Here is a 22786-nt window from a genome sequence, read left to right as displayed (position 1 = left end):
CTCCACGAAGGCAAGAAATTCCTTCAGGTCTCTCTCCAACTCTGGACGCAGGTCCTCTTCCAGCAGTGTCCGTGTTAGCTCCGAGATGGTCGCTGTACCCTCTGGATGCCTGATGTTAAGGAACAAGTCCTCTTCAAAGGCCTTCTTCCTCAGCTCTTCTAGTGCTACGTTGTATGATGCCATTCTTTTTTACTGAAAATTGTTCGAGGTGTGAAGCTTACCTTTCTCTCCAACGCTTTTTATAGACTTCACTTTCTCTCTGCAAGTTAATGCTCCTACAGTTTCTCGAGGTTAAGTTCTTGGTAACTGACCCTTCTATTTACTCACTTGACCGGTGGTAAACGTTCATCCCTTGCATTAACTCTTTTATTTATTTCGCCTAACTCTGATTCTTGCATCGTTTTCACTTTCTTTTAAACTTAGACCTTCTCTAAGGGGGAGTACCTTGTACTTCAAGCTAAGTTTTTCACACCCCAAGCTTTTTGCTTATGACAAAAAGGGGGAGTACACCCAGTTTTTGATGTGTAAGATGTGTTAGTGTGATTTATTTTTCTTTTGGAGATTTTAAGAGTTCCACCTTCATGACCATAGATGTGTCACTGGGCAAATACAAGGAATACATTTCACTTCTTCTGAAGTGATTCTAAGTTGACTCTGATACCCAAGACTCTGATACCTTGTCCATGACTCTGATCACTTATGCGCTCTGATTATTCGTTTTTCATCTATGTCATAAGTTTTTCTTTCTGAACTCTTACATCATTTAGCTCAGAATCTAGACTTTACTAACGTTTTCATCAAGTATTAGATTCAGGGGGAGCTAAGCTCAGAATCAAGCAGTGACTTGAATTCAGAATGAGCAAGATAAACTATTCACATCAGGATAAGTCTTATTCTATATCTCTAAACTCTGAGTGAATTCAGTTTAATGTTTAAGAATTGTTCATCAAAAATCCTAGTTTTGTCATCATCAAAAAGGGGGAGATTGTAAGATCAAGTTCTGATCGAGTAGTACAACTCTATGTTTTGATGATTACAAGTTAACCTTTTGATATGAACAATTGTGGTACTCTAACGTGTTTTTCTGAGTGTGCTATTTACAGGCTCTGACCTCAACTCAATCTCACACAAATCAGAAGCACTGTGTATAAAGAGTAACCCAAGCAACGCTTTCGCATTCACCATGTTCAGTATGAACAGTGGAAAAGCTTCAGAAGTTCTGAAGCTATACAAACTCTGATGTGGACTCAGTCGCTAGAAGCTCTGAAGATCCAGAAGTTCTGATAACCAAGAAACACTGAAGGTTCAGATGTTCTGATGGTGTAGAAGACTCTGAAGATCCAGAAGCTGATTAGTGGAAACTCTGAAGTCCAGAAGCAAGAAACTCTGAAGGCCATGTTCTTCCCTCTGAGTTCAGAATCAGAATATACAATGGTCAGAGGATCTGTGCTTTCCCTCTGACTCTGATCAACCGGCTTCACAAGTTCCAATACGAAGCATTCCTCTGATCAGAAGTCTCCTAGGTTAAAAGGTCAAGTCGCTATCCAAGTACAAAAGCAAATGTACCTTCCTGACGACCTACCTAACGTTCTCAGCCACAGCAGAAGCTGGATTTTCCAGAACTGCCCTCCAACGGTAGCATTTCCCATGCAACGCTCAACCCTAATCCTTGGAGTATATATAGAGGCTGAAGATTGAAAGAAGCGGCGAAGAAAAGAAGCAACACATACGCGCAAGACATATTCAAAATATTCTAAGCTTTCTTTCATCTGAAATTCATTGAGTTTACTATTAGCTTTTTAGAAGCAAATCTCTTGTAAACATTTCTTTGATAAACAGTTTGTTTAGTTCCTTTAGGAGATCAAGGTTGATCGGATCCTAGAGAAGACTAAGAGAGTGAATCTTAGTGTGAGCTAAGTCAGTGTAATTGTTAGTCACTTGTAGGTTTCAAGTGCAGTTGTAACTCTTACCTGATTAGTGGATTGCCTTCATTCTAAGAAGGAAGAAATCACCTTAACGGGTGGACTGGAGTAGCTTGAGTGATTTATCAAGTGAACCAGGATAAAATCCTTGTGTGCTTCTCTATCTCTTATCTTTAGCACTTAAGTTCTCGAAAGATTTGTCAAAATCTTTAAGGTGGAAGTTTTGTACTGAAAACGTTATTCAAACCCCCCCTTTCTACCGTTTTTCATACCTTCATAAATAGGGGGCGGTTACCAATTATAAGGGACTCTTAGCTCATTTGAGAAATAGCAAGCTTGAAATTCAGTTATATTCTCTCTCTAAGCGGTTACACTTTTTCTCTCTAAGATTCTCACATCACAACCCTCTCACGTTAGGTACTATACCCTATTTCTATGTTCTGAGGATAGAACATTTGGCGCCATTTGTGGGGATCAGTAGATTTCGATTCCCGGATTACGTGGATTTTGCTTTCGATTGAAAGAGGTGCGATTTGCGGAAAATTTCCTTCGTTTTTTGTATTCTAAACTGAATTCCTGGTTTGTGGTGGGAATTTGATGGAGACACGTCGTTGATGACGTAACGCAGAACTTACGCAGAGTCGCAGCTCCTCGCTACGTCGTGCAGTGGAAAGACCGCGCAGTGAGGAGTAGCAGCCTCTAGCGCTCTCGCTGGAGGTCTCGGAAGGTGATTGCCAACACCTCGGGCACCGGTAGCTCATAGGGATTAGAGACGCTTAATCCGACCAGTTGCCAGCCGGCTCGAGCAGCAAGATGAAGAAATCTGGGGGGGGGCGGAGGCTGTGACAGAGCTTGAACTGTTTAGGCGAAAAGATCAGCGGAAAACACAGCGAAAATGGCACCTGTCACCACGGAAGGGAAGGCCGATGTACTTGAATGGCTCGAACCAGACGACAATCTGCCAAGAAATGCAGGCGCCGCGAATGATTGATGAACCAAGGGCACCAGCGCGACCACATGAATGATGTGAGTACCACCGGGCGAAGGGTTTTGTTACAGAGGAATGCCGCGCTTTACAGCACGAGATCGAGAAGTTGTTGGCAGTAGGGAGGCCCATGAGTGCATAAGGCGGTAAGAATTCAACGCCTAAAGAAGTGGGAGCGTTTGCCGGAGGGTTAGGAGGAGGCGGAGTCACAAGCGCGGCGAGTAAACGATACGCTAGGGCCATGAATGCGGTTTTCCGCATCCTGACATTACTATTTCCTCTGCTGACTTTTTTGGAGTAAAGCTACATCTTGATGACCCGATTGTATCGGCAGAAACACTTTGAATCGGCTGTGTGCCGTGATCTCAACAGCACATCTGGCGGTCAAATATCCGTTGGCGAGCGGGCGCATTGGGAGAATTAGTGTGGACCAGAAGATGGCAGAGAATGCTACTGCAACGCGGTAGATCGGTACGGACGGAAGAGTGCCTCGACCAGACATCGGTGCCATGAGGTCCATGTGCCGGAGGAGGGAGGGCCTGGATTCGAGAGGCGAAGGCCGCGTTAACAGGCCCACACCGATCGAGGAAACCAAGGAGCTGAAATTTGGAGATAGGGTCCTTAAAATCGGGACTAGGTTGACTGAGAGCCAAGAACAAAGGCTATCAAAATTGTTGGAAGAAATCTGGATCTCTTCGCATGGAGCCACAAGGACATGCCGGGAATAGATCCAAACTTCATTTTCCACAGGCTAGCACTGGACCCCGGGGTTAAGCCAGTAACCCAGACACGCCGGCGCACGGGTGATGAAAAGGAGAAGGCCGTTCAACAAGAGGTAAATAAATTACTGGCGGAAGAATTTATCCGAGAAATCAAATATCCCACATGGTTGGCGAACGTGGTAATGGTAAAGAAGGCGAACGGAAAATGACGCTTGTGCGTGGACTACACGGATCTGAACAAGGCATGCCCAAAGGATTCCTACCCCTTGCCGAGTATAGACAAACTAGTGGACGGGGTGTCCAGCAATGAATTGTTGAGCCTGATGGATGCCTGCTTAGGTTACGACCAGATCAAAATACACCCGTCGGTCGAGGACAAAACGACATTCATGACCGCCAGGGCGAATTACTGCTATCAGACAATGCCTTTTGGATTGAAGAATGTTGGGGCGACATATCAACGGCTGATGGAAAGAGTCTTCGCAGATCAGGTAGGAAGAAGCATGGAGGTCTACGTAGATGACATGATCATAAAGTCCGTCCTGGGAGCGAATCATCATGAAGATTTGCTGGAAGCTTTTGGTAGGCTCCGAAAGCACAACATGAGACTCAATCCAGAAAAGTGCTCTTTTGGTATACAAGGAGGAAAGTTTATGGGCTTCATGATAACATCGAGAGAATTTAGATCAACCCGGACAAATGCAACGCGATTTAGGAAATGAAGAGCCCAGGCAGTGTAAAGGAGGTGCAACGCCTGACGGGGCGGATTGCGGCCCTTTTCTAGATTCCTACTTCACTTGGGCGACAAATCAGCTCCGTTTTTCTAGATTCCTACTTCACTTGTCCAGAATGCGAGGAGGCTTTCGGTTGCCTCAAGGAACTGTTGTCTGCATCGCCAGTTCTGTCAAAACCTGTCCAAGGCCTCCCCTTACATTTGTATTTCTCTGTCAGCGAACATGCAATCAGCTCAGTTTTCTCCAAGAGGTGGAAAGCGAACAAAAAATAGTCTACTTTGTGAGTCACACGCTTCAGGGTGCGGAAATCAGGTACTAGAAGATTGAGAAGGCAACGCTCGTCGTGCTAGTGATCGCCAGGCGCCTAAGGCCTTACTTCCAGAGCTTTCAGGTTAAGGTAAGAACTGATCTACCTTTAAGGCAGGTGTTGCAGAAGCCAGACTTATCAGGAAGGCTCGTCGCGTGGTCAGTGGAGCTGTCGGAGTATGGTTTGCAGTATGACAAGAGAGGGAAGATAGGAGCGCAAGCTTTAGCAAATTTTGTGGTAGAGCTAACACCAGAGGCCAGCGACAGGGTAAGTACGCAGTGGACGCTATTCGTCGACCAATCGTCAAATGAAAATGGGAGTAGAGCAGGGGTCACGCTGCAGGGGCATGGGGAGTTAATACTAGAGCAGTCTTTGAGATTTCAGTTCAAAGCTAGCAACAATCAGGCGGAGTACGAAGCGTTAATCGCGGGTTTGAAGTTGGCCATCAAGGTTCAGATCGACAGTCTGCTAGTTAGAACAAACTTGTTGCTGGTAGCAAATCAAGTAAATGAAGTGTTTCAGGTGAAAGAGTCTGCCCTGGTAAATATCTGGAGCGCGTGCAACTCCTCATGGGTCAACTGCAGAAGGTGGTAGTTGAGTTCGTGCCAAGGGCGAAGAATCAAAGGGAAGATGCCCTGGCAAAGCTAGCAAGCACCCGGAAACCTGGGAATTACTAGAGTGTAATTCAGGAGACACTGGCCAATCCGAGCATAGAGGGGGAACTAGTGGCCAGTGTCGAGCGCCAGGAAACTTGGATGGACCCATCGTGGATATCCTGACCGGAAGGCCAGGCGAGGTATTAAAGTACACAAAGGAGCAAAGGCGAGAGGCGGGACACTACACACTAATCGATGGCACGCTCTTTCAAAGAGGATTTAGCTCACCCCTCCTAAGGTGTCTTCCGCCCGGAAAGTACGAGGCCATCATGGCGGAGGTTCACGATGGAGTCTGCGCCAGCCACATCGAGGGAAGAACCTTGGCGTGCAAAGTCCTCACGACAGGTTTCTACTGGCCCACGATGAGGAAGGATTGTGCGAAATTTGTGAAGAAGTGCAAAAAATGCCAGATGTTTGCCGACTTGCCCAAGGCCCCGCTAGAGCAATTGGCTACAATCAGCGCACCATGGCCTTTCGCCATGTGGGGAGTTGACCTGATGGGACCCTTTCCGACCGCCAGGTCACAGATGAAGTTCATCCTTGTAGCGGTGGATTACTTCACAAAGTACCAGGGATAAGGGAAAGAGGAAGGTAGAGTGCGGGAAACCAGCGGGTGTGAGGCCGACTAAAGCGACACGACGCGTCAAGCGAGAGAACGGGCTAGGCAAACCTCCTTTCTATTATAGGGTAGTTGAGCGGGGCGACAAGCTGAATGATGGGGTGTTTGGCGTGGTGCTCTGATGAAGGGGGCCAATGACAGGAGCAAGGCCGCGACTAGGGAAACCAGGAATTAGGTCAAAAAATAAAGGCTGAATTGCAACTTTGGTCCCTGACGTTTACCAGTTCCACGATTTTAGTCCCCCACCTAATTTAATTACACGGATGATCCCTGACTTTGCTGGTTGTCTGCAACGTTGGTCCTACCGTTTATTTGTTAATGGAGGAGGCTTACATGGATGTCAAATTGGATAGAGAAAGAAGGACTGAAGAGAGAGGGAAGCATGTGAGTTGCACGTGAGACCTTCAACGATCATCTTCTACCCTCTTCCTCCTTAAAAAACAGAGCACCATGAGGAAGATGTTTCGAAGCTTGAGATTGAGCAAAAATGGAAGAGATAAAGAACGAAGGTGTCCCTGGAGGCGAGGAAGAATGTTGAATCAGTTGCTGGTCTCTTTCTCCGATTCGACTTCCACATCAGCTAAGTGACCATCCACGTAAACCTCCTCCATTAAAAAATAAACGGTAGGACCAACGTTGCAGACGACCAGTAAAGTCAGGGACCATCCGTGTAATTAAATTAGGTGAAGGACTAAAATTGTGGAATTGGTAAACGTCAGGGACCAAAGTTGCAATTAAGATGTACTCTTTTTCTCCACCACAGGAGTTTTTTAATGAGGCATCCCTCAAGTGTAAAATCTCTTTTACAATCAAATACAAAAGGATATTCTCAGCAATACTCCTAACTTTCAAATAAATTGAAACGGTCGCTCGGTAAGAAAAACTCCCTGAAGGTGGCGATCCCAACACGATCTTGATGTCTGGGGATCGCTCCGGAAAGTCCGGCGCGAACCGCTGCCACCCGTTGGCGACGTGTGCGGATAAGCTTCTTATCCCATGAACCTCCCCGAAATATGGGCGAGCATTTCTAACTAGGCTAAGCTTTGGGCAACCCACAAGGCCATGGGGACCCGAGCCACCGTAAGTCCCCGCCTAATAAGGCTGGTTGGGCCACACCTGATCTTACAGGAAAAGCGTGTGAACAAAGCCTCAGTCCAAAACTTAGCAAAAGTCCTAGTTATGCCTAGCACACTCTCAAGATTGTTGAACGAAGAAATTCAGACTTATACTGAAAAAACAAACAAAAAAGCAAAACGTGGCGAGGCGACAAGCAAAGGAAGAACGAAGGCGCTCAAAACAGCTATTCTCATTAAAGGAGGATAGAAAAGTTGCGAGCGTTGCCTTTTAAAAAATATAATATAATAATGATAATAAATTACTATTACATGATTGATCTAAGGACTATTAATGTTTTTGTCTTGCTCCACGACTTCTTCATTTAGAAATTGCTCGGTGACAAATTCGGCGGCAGTGACCTTTTTGAACGCCCCCATCAGGCTAAGGTCTAGTTGAGGGTGGAGACGTTGAATTTGGGTCTTGGCGAGAAAGAAGCCGCGACCACGTTCGAAAACAGCGGTTGCGGCGGCATATGACCTTAACTTCTCTTCAAGAACCTCCGCGTCGGACTGGGCCTGAACCTTTGATGTGACCAGAGCCTCGTCTTTCTTTATCAGTTCTGCATGCAGAGCCGCAAGTTCCGCGCCCATAGAAGAGATGGATTGATCTTTGGAGGCCACCAAATCCTCCTTTGCGTCAGACTCCATTCGCGCATCCTGTCTGAATTTGTCAAGCGCGCCCTCTAGTTCCGAAATCTTTTTGTCTCGGAATTCCAGGCTGACCTCAAAACGTCTAGCTTGTTCGGCCATCTTTTCGGAGGAAGTGGCTTCTTGGGAGGCTAGCTTAGACAGGAGCACCTTGCGCTCCTCAACAAATTCGGAGTTGAGGGCGCGAAGGCAAACCACCTCTGGCCGCAGATTTTCGGCGTCTCTAGCAGACCACTTCTAGCGATGAAAAGCATGGAGCAGTGTCGCCAAGGCACCCTCGGACACTCTGTCTAAGCCTTGCCTTTGAACCACTTCGTTCATCTTAACAGCTTGCGCCGGCGTAAAGGAGAGGGTAATTGGCATCGCTAGGTTTGCGAAAACCGGGGGTTGAAGCGGCTTATGGCCCGGGGGCGGCGACTGCGTTGAACTAGCGGGTGGTTTCGAGCTTTGCCCAGCGGGCGGCGGGGCAACTGTTTCACCAGGGAACGCTCTGTTAATGGGCCCACCCCGTATGTTAGGAGAAGGGACTAGATTCGTCTTGAGAGGCCCGTCGGGCTGAGTCGTCTTGGGAGTCCCGTCGGGCTCACAGGAAGTGGAAGTGGTGGCCGGGACATTCTCCTCGCCAGAAGGGGAAACAATGACCAAGTTGTGTTGCTTCTTGAGAGGTGGTTGGGAGGCCTCCTCGCCGGGGCTCCGGAGGGCTCGTTTCCCGCCCTCATCCTCCATGATTTATAGGGAAGGCGTTTTGTCGCCCTTCAGGTTGACCTGAGGGGGCAATGGAGCGTTCTTTTTCTTCTCAAAAGCAGCCAGGAGGTCAATGCAGGTAAAATTCATCTTCCCTGGAATGAAGAACAACAAAGGAAAGTCAGCAGAATATAAGAGACGTGGAATAAGCAAGGGACAAGGAACGAATCGAGGGAGGGGCAGGAGACCTAAGTACGCGGGATTTGATGAAATCTTGGCTTTACCAATCACACGGGCGCAGTCTAGGACCGGAAGTTTAGCCAGGAAGCTGATGACAATCTTGTCTTCAGGGGTCAGAGAGCCCTCGGGTGGGTCAACTACCCGGGATATTTCTTTGGTCCAGTTAAACGGGAAGCGAGCGGTATCGTCCCTTAAGGTGAAAACTTCGGGATATTCGTGAGACACCATGATTATAAAATACCTACGGGCGAGGTCGATCGTGACAGTAGTCCAAAAGGGGTTAAAGCGTTGGTGATTGGGCTTGGCCTCCAGGGAGACCCAGTGGCGCGGCGACGATGACTGTGTGGCCACGCCATAGAAGTAAAAGAAATGAGAAGACTCTGGCTCTTGCTGGATTGCGTCACAAAGGATTTCGAAGCATCGCAGGAAGGCCCGGCTGTTACGGTGAAGTTGGGATGGGGCGACATTGATGCTGCGTAGCACGGAGCAAATGAAGGGGGAGAGGGTGAACCTGATCCCCAAACCAGTGAACATGTACTCGTACACGTAGAAAAAATGAGGGTCACTCACGACATTATAAGGGCGGCGAAGCCAAGGACGTTCGGAGGCTGAGCAGCCGCCATAGTACAGAATGTTATCAAGGGGTTTCTCATGGCAAAACCCACCGGATCTCGAGGAGAGGGCACCAATTGATTTCCACTGCTCTAAACAGGATGGTTGGTTGGGGATTGTCACAACTGGAAGGCCCCTCAGAGCAAGAGTTGGCAAGGATTCTGATGACCCTGTTTTAGTAGTGTTTTTAGGGTCATTTCTTTGATAGTTTTGAGTCTTTTTGTTGAGTCTCATGTAGTGTTTCATGCATTCTCATGCATTTTTATCTTTTCTTGAGTCTTTGCTTTGTTTCGGTAATTTGGTAGTTTTATAGGGAGTTTTCTTGCATTTTAAGTAAAGTTAGGGACTTGCATGATTTTCTTTTGTTTTTTGAAGGACCTCTAGTGCTAATAAGCTCTTTGAGCTTCTGGAATTTTCCTTGTCATTGTGGTTAAGTATGCAGATCAAAAACTGAAGAAGAAAGAAAGCCAAGAAGCATGGAATTGAAGGAAGACTTAAAAGAGGAATTAAAGAGGAGTTCCAGAAGCTGAAAAGGCTGTTCTAGGCGAGCTTGAGCGCCTAGGCGCTGGGAATTGGCGCCTAGTCGCTAGTGCAAAATATTACAGGGCTATGAATTGGCGCCCAGGCGCTGGGAATTGGCGCCTAGGAGCCAATTAGGGTCCAGAGGCATGTTTTTCACATGCAATTGGCGCTCAGGCGCTCTGAATTGGCGCCTGAGCGCCCGAACTCGTATTTTTTGTGTATAAATAAGGCATAGGCCAATTTCTTTTGGGGATTCAGACATTTTACTCATTTTGGATCAAGTTTGAGAGCTGAGGAGAACCTTGGGGCTGTAGGAAGGCTTCCAACTTGTATTTTTCTCAGGTTTCATTACATTTTCTGCAGGAATTCACTAGCCAGGAGTGGCTAGTTTCCTTTTTGCTTTGGGTTAAGAGAGTCTGTGAATTTTTAGTTTGTTAAATCCTATCTCTATGCATGAGTTCTTGATTTAATCTTGTATTTCAATTCCTTTTTGCATGTTTGGCTTTGGTGCACCTTTGCTATAGGCTAGATTATAATCAAATGGAAGTTTGTTGTGATTTAGGGACATGAATTGAAATAGATCCTTCTATACTTGCTTCTAGGCATAGAGTGAGGGTGGGGTTTTGTTGGCCTGAATATACATGCTTATATACCTCTTATGAATGTTTAAGTACACAAGGAATTGGGCTTATCTTTCAGTTTGAGAGAATTACTTTTGTGAGGAATCAACTAGTAAGTACATAGGCTATAACAACAAGAGATAAATCAAGGTTTCACATGCATAGGATAGGTGGACTAAAGTGGATTAGATGATCAACAACCCAAGGCAATTTTCCATCAATTGTTATTTACATCATTTTCAACATTGCTCTTTTGCAAAACCTTTGTCACAATCAACCAAAACCTATTTCTGAATTTTACTGTTTTAAGAACTTGCAAACTTTAGGCTTAAATCAACAATTCTCACTCACAATCCCTGTGGTTAGATATTTTAAAACCCGGAGGTATTCGTACACTTGCGAATTGACCAACAGATTCCGAAGACTTAAGTCGGAAAGCGGCAATATCATTTTGGTCAAGAGGAACTCCCCCACGGGGGAAGGTCAACTGAAGGAACATACCGCAAGGCGGTGGCGACGGTGATGCCGCGGGTGGAGTTCTTGGTTCGGCGTCTTGACGCCATTGAAGGAAAGGGCAGGAGACTTTAGGTTGAAATGGGAGAAACGAAAGCAATTTTAAAGTTTTAGGAACTCATCGGAAAAAGGAGCGGCGCGAGGGGCGTTATCGGTGCTAAAATAACGGTTTGTTGAAGGGCTTTTGCGTACAAAGAGGGTGGCTAGGAGTTGGGGTTGCGAAAGAAGCGAAGGGTGAGGTAACAGCATCTTTATAGGAAGGGGGTGATTATCGAGGGGGGACTAGTGTAGGAATTTTGTGGTTAGTTGCTGATGAACGTGGGGGGCAGGTGGAGAATCGTGCACCATGATAGCAGGCTTTATTGAAATTTGAGGGGGCGTCTCGAAGAAAGCGGTTAAGATTCTGCGGACTTTACATTTCTCTATTGCGTTACATGTGTCCTAAGCGCGTTGAGCCACCGTCATTCGCGGAGATCACAGCCGGAGCTGGGCGAGAGAACCAAGCGTCGTCGCCGCAAGCCTACTTGTGGACTCAAGAGCTCAAAGGAGCTCTCTAGGAAGATCAAAAATTAGCTTTAAGCTTTGTTTATTATGCCATGTTGGCAATCATTCTTGATCACTAGGCTTCGGCATAGTTAGTCTTCTTATTCTCGTCGCCCCCGTTATTAAAGACACTCATAGCTCTCATACTTCGAGCTCGGTGTCTTTTGGACTTGTGGACTGGGCGAGACCCCTGGGTCCCTCGCCCAGAGATACTTGCCTTAGGGCGACGCACAAGCCGGGGAGTTGGGCCTCCCCCAAGAGGCTCAACTGGCCCACTAAGGACATATAGGGACGCTAGGCCCAACCCCAATCCTATAAATAGGGGACGGTTACCAATTGTAAGGGACTCTTAGCTCATTTGAGAAATAACAAACTTGGTCAGCTACATTCTCTCTCTAAGCGGTTACGCGCTCTCTCTCTCTAGATTCTCACATTGAAATCCCTTTACTCTAGGTATTGTACCTCATCTCTATGTTCTTGGATAGAACAGATTCCCACACTTCAAAGGTCGTAATGGAATCGCCACCTTCAGGGAAATTTTCCACTAAGAAACCGCCGTAATTCAGTTTTTAGATTGGTAAAATCAATCGTAACCAAAAATACCTTACTCGCAGAACCTTTGCATTGTCATCAATACCAAAAATCGTGTCCAGATCCAGGTAGCTGCACACCCAAACTTGTTCTCCGAAGAATCCCACCAAAGTTTCTACGTACGGCATCAGGTCCTGATCTGTCAGCCCCAGCTTGTCGAACGCGTCACCATAGATTATATCTGCCCAGCTGCCCTGATCCAGGAGTACTTGCCTTACGTTGAAACTATTGATTATTACCATGACCTTTATGGGATCATCCTTATGGGTCTTGATCCCTTCAAAATCAGCCGACGACACTACTATATCCGGATGCCGGAAACCAAACAGAACCTCTTGTACTGAACTTACCACTTTGACATGCCTTCGCCTCGCCGGTTGAGAGTCACCCCCGCCGATGAAGCCTCAGGCGATCTTATTGATGGTTCCAACTAAAGGCTCTCGTTCCTTGTTAAAGGTTTCCTCAACTCCCTTATTTCCAGTCGCCAATGTCTCATTCCAATCTCTCGCCGGGGTTGAGCGACGATTGTCCTGTCGGCGCTCCTCTCGTTGGCGGTCCCCTTGCTGGCGATCCCCCCGATCATACTGTTGTGAGCGTCCCCCCTTGATCAGCCTTTCAATTTCTTTCTTCAGAGTGAAACAGTCATCAGTGTCATGGTCCGCCGAGCGGTGATACTCGCACCATTTAGTCTTGTCTACTGCCACTCGTGGTGGGCGCCCCTCTTGCTTGACCTCTGCAGTTGCATGCGTTGCTTTCATCTTGCAAAGCAAGTCTGTCAAATGTGCACTCAGGTCCTTGTGTGCTTTCTCTCGCCGACGTGATCCTTGCTGTTGCTAAGGGCGACGCCGCTTAGAACTCTTTTTCTTCGGATAAAGATGCTCCTAAGCGTATTTCTCTGATGACTTACCTTTCTTCTCCCTTCGCTTGCTGTTTTCATCTTTTTCCCGGCCTTGTCCGTCCTTTTTCAATTGTTCCACTTGTCCGCCATCTTTCTCCTTCTTCGCGCGCTTTCTTTTGAACGCGTCATCCTCCTCGTCCAAAATGTAGGCGTTTGCCCGCGCGCGAATCTCTGCCATTGAATGAGCTGGCTTCCTGCTTAGCTTGTTGTTCAACATTCCATGCAACAGTCCATTCTTGAAAGCTCTCGCACAAGCGTGCGGTTCCAATTCCTCGATCTTAGCAGACGTTGCGCTGTACCTCGCCACATACTACTTCAGAGTTTCTCCGTCTAAATGGCGAACGTTATATAGGTCATCAATCGTGATTTTCTTGAGCTTGCTCGCAGAAAACTGAACAAGAAACTTTGAGGAGAAATCACGGAAGTTTGTGATAGATCCACGAGGCAGAGTCGTGAACCACGCCATCGCTATGCCTTTGAACATCGATGCAAACATTCTGCACTTTACCGCGTCCGAAGCCGCACTGATCACTATCTTCGTGTTGAAATATAGAAGGTGATCCTTTGGATCCGTCTTTTCGCTGTAGGATTCAGGACGAGATTCTTCATATGGTCCGGAATTGCGACCTCTCTCACCGCTGCTGAGAAATGCTTGAATTCCGCTACGGCCTCCGTCTCTCGCACTCCCTCGTCCTGCTGCTCATGACGGAGGTAGTCAAGCTGCTCTTGCAAATCGTCCTTCCATTGCCGAATGTTGTCGACGTTGCGGATCAAACGCCGCCAATCTCTGTGAGTAACTGTCCTCTGAGGCTGCGGTGATCTTTTTTCTGCAAGGATCGAGGAGTTCTCCGAAGTGCCTTGCTGCAAAAGTGAGGATGGCGGAGTAGGCAGCGAAGGCGTTGGAGAAGAAGGAGGAGGAGGTGGCGGAGGAGGAGTCAGTTGCTCAGGCTGCTTGCGACGAACTTCCTCGCGACGAGGTCTCCCCCTCACACGACGAGGTGGTGAACCGCGTCTCTGCTCTCGCATCTCACTACGTTGACGACGACGAGTTTCCATCAAAAATAAACCGTAAACAAGAAAATCAAACCGAAAACAACTTAAACTCAAGGAATTCAATAGAATTATGAACTTCTCTCGATCGTAAAAGCAATCCCCGTAGTCTGGGAATCAAAATTCACTGTTCCCCACAGACGGCGCCAAATGTTCCAGCGAAGAACATAGAGAAAGGGTAAAGTACCTATAGTAAAGGGATTGCAACTAGAGAGAGAATCTAGAGAGGGAGTATGTAACTGCCTAGAGAGAGGAAATAACCTTTTAGAGAGAGAGAATAACTGAATTTACATGTGGTAACCGCTCCCTATTTATAGGCTAGGGGCTGGACCTTGCGATTTTAACTACCTATATTGGGCTAGTTGGGCCTCGTGGGGGAGGCCCAACTCTGAGCCTGTGTGACCGGCACGAGGCGGGCAGCCTTGGGCGAGGCCCTCTAGGGAGCTCGCCTAGTCCAAATAGGGTGGGGTCATGGTACACAATGTATGTAGAAAAGTTCAGTGTTTTTTCTCCTGGAATTTAGGTCATGGTTGGGCATTCAAAGGGAAGGTAAAAGCCATCCACACTTCTCTTCCGTCACCAATATCTCTTTAAAAATATGATCCTTGAAAGTGATTCATTGATAGCAGTGAGAAGAGTTTCTTCTAAGGAAAAGATGCATTGGAAACTATTTAATGAGTTGAACTAAATTGATTTTCTGATGAGACAAGTGAAATGTGTGGAGATTAGACACACTTATAGGGAAAGCAACATTGTTGTTGATTTTTTTGGCAAACAAAGGTGGTAATAGATTGGATCTCTTTGGAATTAAAATTGTAACTATAGCTCTTCATGAGAGAGATGTTCTCATGAGCTTATTTTCTTAGCATTATGAAAATATTTTTATTTCTCAAAAAAAATCTTTATTTTCACAATATGTTGAAGTTCACGCATACTAAATTCCAAGAATCCATAGAATCAACGAACAGCCTTTTATTAAATAAAGTTTTAAATGTAATCATATACCACATTTTCCACCTGGCCCACCATAGAGAAAGGCTTGTCGGTAGAAAGATCCTTCATAACCATGGTATAACATGTCATAACAATTAGGTGTTGTATCACAATTTGACTTCATGTCCTTGGGTTTTATTTCGACTTCATTGTAATTTGAATCGACAATCTCAAGATTTGAAATGAAACCAGAGTTTTTGAATAACTCCTTAGGCAATCTACCACTACCCATTGGGGGACTAATCATATTGGGTGGAGCAAATGTTTCACCTCCATATATAATTAAAGATGAACCTTGACGTAAGTGAGTAAATATTTCTTTAGGCCAATACCCCAATGCCACATTATCGTTCCCACCAATGCACCACCAGTTACCTGTGGATTGATCCTATAAATATTCAAGTAGTTAAAAGATAATAAATAAGTTGAATACAAATGATACTAGCATTCATATCTAATGAAGAAATAAAATATTATAAAGCACATATAAATCGATAATACCTTAATTTTTTTTATGAATGTTACAAGATATTTTATATGTTACATTCTTAATTATTTCAACAGTATTTAAATTTATAATAGACATGTTAGAATATTTATTTTTAATATTAATTAAATTAAAATATTATTTATTTATAAAAATTTTAAAGGTAGAAATGATATTTTAAAAATATATAAATATATTGTTAGAAGCTTCAACAGTTTCACTTATTAATGTTGTATAATTTATTAATTCAATGAAACAATTAAATTTGCAATTAAATTGTCCAACAATATATTTTTTTGGTAACCACATTGTTTATAGTTAAGAAAATGAATCTTTATAGCATGCATTATAGTCAAACAAATGGTACACGTTTATTTTCGTGAAGGCAAATGCTTATAATTTAGAAATTGTAAATCATATCAGTTATTTCATAAATAATTCTTACACAAATGATATTTTTTGTGTTTGACAAGATATATCCGCATCCCCATTTTATATATGTGGGGGGGCGAAACACATCATTCCCTGATATATAATTATAAACCGAAAAGAAAGCACTACCATTAGAAATCTATAAAAACACAAAATAAAAAATTGGAATTACTATGATATCATCAAATTAACTTATACTCATTTCTGCATCCAAATAACAAAGATCACCCAAGTTTTTTTTAATGGAATTAGTAATTACAATTATCCAATCCACAGAAAAAAGATGGTTTATAAGGGGCATGTGACTAGTTTCATTTACTAATTTATAAATGTTAGATGATATGTTTTTACGTTAAAATTTAATATAAGTATAATACACTATTACTAAATTAAAAAATGTGAAAATATGCACCAAATATAATAGTAAAATAAATGAAAAGTTAACTTCACACATCATTAGAAGTTTCATAACTTATATATTTTTAAAATTTAAGACTTCATTAACACCTTTTAATTAAAAACTAATTTAACGATCTATGTAATAAAACACTTCCATATAAATTTTTAAATTAAAAGTAGTAATTTGAAATATTCAAATTTATTATGTTTATTTATTTTTTATTTAGTTAGAATATTTAAATTATGTACATTTCTCTTTATTAAAATTCATCATTTAATATATTTTATGTCAAATTTTTTTTATGATTGTAAGTTACTGAGAAATTCTTTTGGCTAAGTTAGTGTCTAATAACAATAAACTAAATTTTAAATTTTTGTATGGGTACAAAAACGTTTAGAAGGTTTTAAATTTCATAAAGGTGAAGATGTTACCAAATTGATAGAGTCTTATTTTTTTAAATTTAGTTACCTGTTTGACTTTGACACTCCAGAAATATTTATTTAGTGTTCCAATCTCAGAGCTGTACAGAAGGACTGCTCCAAAGCCAGTTCCTCGATGGACTTGCACAAAACCTGGGCATTGGTAATTATAACATCCAGTTTTGTGATAACCATCTGCCTACATGAATTTATCTAGATAAGCATAATCATATTAAGTAATTAAGAAAAGAACAGTGCATTAATTTATGAGTCTTACTGTCCAATATGCGGTTATACGTATTTGATGGTCTCCATATAAGCTTGGATGAACCTTGCATAATAAGAATATTTTACATAAAAATAGTGTATATAGAATAAATATAACAAACGAAACATGATAAATTGGGTCATTTGAAAAATAAAATTGTTCACCATTTGTTAATTGTCATGAAACAAAAAAATTATTTGCATAAACAGGATAAAAATTAACTTACACCAGTTCCGACTTGTATACTATTGAGTTCTGTTGGTGGACCACTTTGAATCCAAATTCCAGATATGCTGTATTGGTTTTCTTGAAGCGATAAATTATACGTGCTGATTCTTGCACTTCCTCCACGAAACATCATATCTTTGGTTGTTTCAAGGGTAGCAAACTTGAGGATTATAAGATATGAAAGTAATGAGATAAACATGTTTTGAATAGATAATAATGTGATTAGTAAATAAATAATTAAATATGAAGTTATCATTATTTAAAATTGTTCTATATCTGACAAATTTATTTGTCTTTTTCTAAAGAAAAATGTTTTCAATTAAAAATAAAATTTAAGCAAGATAAAAATTTAAATTTACAAGGAATAGTAATATTTTTATAATGATAACAATTCATCAAATGAAAAGTTTGAAGACAAACTTTTGATAAACCAACTTACATGATGCCCAGGGTTACTTTGAGAGTTTTCATTAAAATTATCAAGTTGCGATTTTGAAGATGACTTGGTAACCATCTTTTGCCTCGTTGTGGTCTTTAAAATAGGCACTTTTCCTAGGGGACATTCTCTGATGAAATTCTGATATTTAACAGCTTTACCAAAGGAACTGGATCTATTTTGCATGGTGGTTCTCAGAAAAGTTGGGAAGAGCTTTGTTACAATGAGAAGAAGATGTTAGATACAAAATTTAAAGTCTAAATATTAAAAAACGACCTGATAAATTAATAAGATTAATACAATTATAATATTCACAAGTATACTTAAATGATGCTTACATTTCTATAAGCAAGTATAAAAAAATCTTTTAAATGACTCAAGAATCAGCAACAATAGTTACCTGGATTTTGTGATTTTTGAGTAAAGGGTGTTGAAAAGCGGGTTGGTTGTACATATCAACACAATCAAAAGAATCATCTATTGAAGGCTGCATTTTTTAACCACGTGCCATTTAAATACATTATGATAGAAAATTAATTAGGTGACAATGAGAGACTTGAGAGTATAATACCTGAAAGTTTTGGTAGTCATGTAACTGAAGTTGTTGTTTATTTTGGTGGTGTATTCTTCCTCCATTAACTTCATAGCACTGGATACAACAACTAACAAGTAAAAAGAGAAATATTGCCATAATTTTATTGAAGCAAACGAACTTATTGGAATTATTAGTTAAGTGTGAGCTTATATCTATATATATATACACATATAAGTAAAAGTCACTTGAGAAATTGTAAAAAAATGTCACTTGATAAAATATTAAATGCTGTATTTAATATATTTTGATATATAAATATTGTAAAGAAAGAAAATAAAGTATATAAAAGTAATATTTCTATATATTAGTAAAATTATTTGAGTGTGACATTTATAAATCATTAATGAGTCATTAAAGACACCATATATTGCATTAATTATATTTATTAGCTATTAAAGGTAAAACTTGAAATGTGTAAATCAATCCTAGTTGACTATATTTAATGACACTTTGTACTATTAATTATATTAACTTTTTATTGTAAATATTTAATGAGTATAAATAACATATACTAACAAGCTATATTGAATGATAATTCGTACTATTAATTACTCTCTCTGTTTCTATATACACTCTTCGGTCATTATTATAAGAAAAAGTTTGCTTTTAGAATTATTCAATAAATGATGTATGTGACGATTTTAATGACCTCATACATCATTTTTTAAGTGAATCAAAAAGCTAACTTTTGCGTATAATAGTGACCGAAGGGTGTATAAGTCACAAATAACTAATTCTCTTAAATTAAGAAAAGTAGTTATTAGTAATAAATTTGTAAAGAAAATGAGTAACTTTCCTAGATTACCCTTATTTGCTTTCTATGATTTTCTCTCTCCAGGTTAATATTTTTAAAGTTCATCATCTCTTTCATATTAAATATGAGTGTGAACTTGGAAAAAGTTATTCAATACTTTCTAGATTTTAGAAAGTGACTTATATTTTGGAACAATTTTTTTTTTCAAAAAGAGTGACTTATAATAGGGAATGGAGGGAGTATTAGTTCTAAAATTTATAATATTATAAAATCATTAATACGTTATTGAAGACACTTTATATTGTACTTCCTCCGTTTCTATATAACAGATACTATTTTGATTTTTTTTTTGTTTCTATTTATTTGATACTTTTACAATTTTAAGAGAGCGGTAATTATACTTTACCAATTGTACCCTTCATTTATTGGTGGTAGGAAAATTGAAAAGTTAGAATTAATAAGATATATAAAGGACATAATGGAAGTTAGATAGTAATTTTAATAAAACAATAACATTAATTGCTATTTCTTAATAGCCGTTAGTGATGTTTTTTTGTCTTTTACTTAGGAAGCCGTATTGGGTGGGTTTTTTTGTTTTGTTGTTGGCTGTTTTCCCTTTGGCGAACTCTTTTCTAGGTAGAGTCTTTTCGTTTTTTATTGGGTTTGGCCTTTACTGAGAGGCATTGTATCTAAATTATTATTATTCAATAACATTCTGCTTTAGAAAAAAAAATTCTTAATACTTGTGTAACAAACTTAAAGTATTAGTTATATAGGAACGGAGGGAGTACCAAGCAATAAATTTGTAAAAGAATTTATTCACTTTCTTAGATTACCCTTATTTAATTTCGTATAAATTTCTCTCTCAAAGTTATTATTTCAAAATCTCATTGTCTCTTTCATATTAAATATGAGGATAGTTTTGGAAAAAAATAACTAATGCTCCATTGATATTGTAAATGGACTTATATTAAGAAGTAAGAAAAAAACTCAGAAATAGCCTTATAATAAGGAACAGAGGGAGTACTAATTAGATATATTGAATGATAGTTTGTATTATTAATTGAAAAATTTATAATTTTATAAAACTATTAATGAGTCATTGGAGACACATTACATCGTACCTACCAATTATATTTAGCTATTAATTGCAAAACTTTAAATATGTATCTCAAGCTTAGTTGATTATATTCAATGACACTTTGTATTACTAATTTTATTAACTTTATAAATGTAACAAATATAAAGCATATAAATAACATACTAATTAGCTATATTCAATAATAGCTCAACTATTAATTATTAATTATAAACTTTATAAGACATATACATCTCGATCTGACGATTTGTGTAACACCCTGATTTCCGGGTGTCACTTAGTAACTTGAAAATAAAAAAAAGCGGAAAATACAGGTATATTTTTTTTTTCGTTTTCCTTTAGAATGAAGAACATTTCAAACTAAAAACTCAACCCCAAAATGCGATAAACATAAACTAATATACAAAACTATTACAGTCCTGCTGTAACTAAAAGCATCGTCAAGAGTATCCTCAAGTGACGACAAGGTTTACAAGTTTTTAGAAAGCATAATTAGTTCGAAATATTATACAAGTGACAGAAGGGAATAGTCAGCCCCAGATGGCCTCCTCTAGACCTCTACAACCGACTACTCCATGTGATTCCCAACTACGGAGAACCACACGAAAGTAACGTGTCGGGGACCTACCCTGCCCCAAAATATGAATAACGAATCAGAGCTATGACAGTAACAACCAACTCAAAAGACTCTAACCACCCATATCCCACACTACTATCATCGACCCTCCCTCGATCAGGCATGAAGTCCGGGTCCTCGTCGAAAGCTTCAGTAATAGTCATTTCGCTCCGGGTCTTTCCCGCATAACGAATCATCACGAACCGGCTGACGGACGCCTGGCAGCAGGCCGACCGCCCAAACACAAACATACAAACAAAGCCAAGGCGCTAGGGTCAACTTACAGAATACAATAGATATACAATCAACATGCGATCAAGGGGGTATACATATATGTTGTATATATACATGTAAGTTATGTATTGCCTACCCTAAGGTATATACATAGCATGTTATCGAATCTCTTACCCAATTCAATCATCAAATCATCAGATCTCAACAACTATAGTTAGAGTGCATGATATGTCATGCAACGTCAATCATAAGAAGATGCATTGTGTGCCAATGCAGAATATGCTGACACAAATCCGAATAACGTCACTCTGCTTGGCGACGGGACAAACCAACGGTATTGCCACTTAAAGGCTGGGCACCTCGAGACGGTTGTAACACTGGCCTCGTGTTTAACCATTTATGCTCGGGCGTCGCTTATCACCTTTGGCTATAGTCAAGACGATCCAACTCTACACGGTTCGACCATTTCTACTTGCTATGCCGGACCTCAACAGGAGCGATACAACTCTACACGGATGATCGTTACATCCTGTTGTGCCAGGTATAGTCAGGACCGATTCAACTCTACACGGCTGATCGTTGCTTCCTGCTATACCGAAATACTCCACTTGGCACTTCATCGCGTGTATGCATGTGTGCAATATGATTATCAAAACAACGATTCGTCCTCATAGGTAAAAATTGGTTCATTGACCAAAGGCTTCTACAACGAGAAACCTAGGCTATAGCCAAGTCGGTTGTGACCCTACGGGTTTAACCATCCTGCTTGCTACGCCAGACATCAACAGGAACGATACAACTCTACGCGGCTGACCGTCACTTCCTGTTGTGCCAAGAGTACTCTACTAGGTACCTTACTAACGCCCAGACCCTTGGCTAAAGCCCGTCTTCAAATTCTTTTCCATAAAATGAGTTCCCTTAAAAATAGTTCTCTTATTAGGTAAAATGTTCCATCGTAAGTTAGTCCATTATGTCGTTAATTCCAAAGTTCAGTTTTCATTTCCAACACCTTTCAAAATAAAGTTCCCCAAAGCTAGGATCACCGACCTATTCCCGTTTTCCAAACTCACTTTCATTCCTAAGTCTTTTCCGTTGAATCATCGTCATTAATTAAAAGCATTATATTCTTAATAAATATATTATGGATTTATTTACATAAAACGGATTATGATTATTTTTGGTCCAAAACTCTATAAGTTCAAAGTTCCCATCAAACCCAAACAACTCCCCGAGAAAACACTAGATCCCCTAGAACAATAAAGGCTCGAACCTTGGTTCGACCTAACAAACATTCCCAAAACAAACCCGTCATTGTCATGACGAAGGTAAGTGTATTCTACACTCCAAAAGTGGCATCAAAATGCACGAATATAGTCAGCACAATTTAATCATAAACGCAAATGCATCAAGCTCTATCGAGCGATGAATCAATTTGCCAGTGCTGTAAACATAACCTTGTCATATCCACTAGAAAGCGATAAGACAGAAACCAGTAAACGGCCGAAACCTCTCAGAAAACGGAGACACACGTCTCATATAAGTTCACTCGGCCGAAGCCTCCAGAAATCATTTTCTCAGTTCCAAGCAATAATCAAATCAACGCAATATTCAATATCAACACAATAACCAAGTCGAATTAATCGACGCCTAGTGACATTAGCTAGCAAGTAAGTTGCCCTAACCTCGAGTTGTTCCAGTCTCTTGGTCTAGGTTCTCCACACACAGTTGCTCCGTAAATCCCAAAGTTTCTTCAACTGAACCTTGGAGAAAACAAAGCAGAAATCCATACAAAATCGATTAGCTCGATCACAACACAACTAATTAGCGATAGACAAAGCATCGAA

General features: G+C 41.1%; 2 protein-coding genes across 2 annotated transcripts; both read right to left on the bottom strand.

Moving 5' to 3' along the window:
• Positions 1–13462: 13462 nt before the first annotated feature.
• On the bottom strand, positions 13463–13957 carry LOC130736893 (CASP-like protein 4A1). The gene has a single exon (XM_057588666.1). It carries the CDS (start codon positions 13955–13957, stop codon positions 13463–13465), a length of 495 nt encoding a protein of 164 aa, XP_057444649.1.
• Positions 13958–14978: 1021 nt separating this feature from the next.
• On the bottom strand, positions 14979–18335 carry LOC130735573 (uncharacterized). The gene is made up of 7 exons (XM_057587512.1): positions 18216–18335; positions 18045–18131; positions 17648–17857; positions 17207–17368; positions 16990–17043; positions 16762–16911; positions 14979–15362 (listed from the first exon to the last, which is right to left on the bottom strand). The coding sequence occupies exons 1-7, from the start codon at positions 18333–18335 to the stop codon at positions 14979–14981; spliced, it is 1167 nt and encodes a 388-aa protein (XP_057443495.1).
• Between the last annotated feature and the right edge of the window lie 4451 nt (positions 18336–22786).

Source organism: Lotus japonicus, chromosome 2 (genome assembly GCF_012489685.1).
Source record: "Lotus japonicus ecotype B-129 chromosome 2, LjGifu_v1.2".
Classification (NCBI taxonomy): Eukaryota; Viridiplantae; Streptophyta; class Magnoliopsida; order Fabales; family Fabaceae; genus Lotus; species Lotus japonicus.
Note: the sequence above shows the minus strand (reverse complement) of the source record. Positions and strands in the feature narration are given on the sequence as shown.

Coding starts and splice junctions, on each gene's coding strand:
- LOC130736893 (XM_057588666.1), bottom strand. CDS start 13,957: ATGCGAGAGCAGAGACGCGGTTCACCACCTCGTCGTGTGAGGGGGAGA.
- LOC130735573 (XM_057587512.1), bottom strand. CDS start 18,335: ATGGCAATATTTCTCTTTTTACTTGTTAGTTGTTGTATCCAGTGCTAT. Junction 17,858..18,044: donor TCAAAAATCACAAAATCCAG/GTAACTATTGTT, acceptor ATTGTAACAAAG/CTCTTCCCAACTTTTCTGAG. Junction 16,912..16,989: donor GTATAACCGCATATTGGACA/GTAAGACTCATA, acceptor AAATTCATGTAG/GCAGATGGTTATCACAAAAC.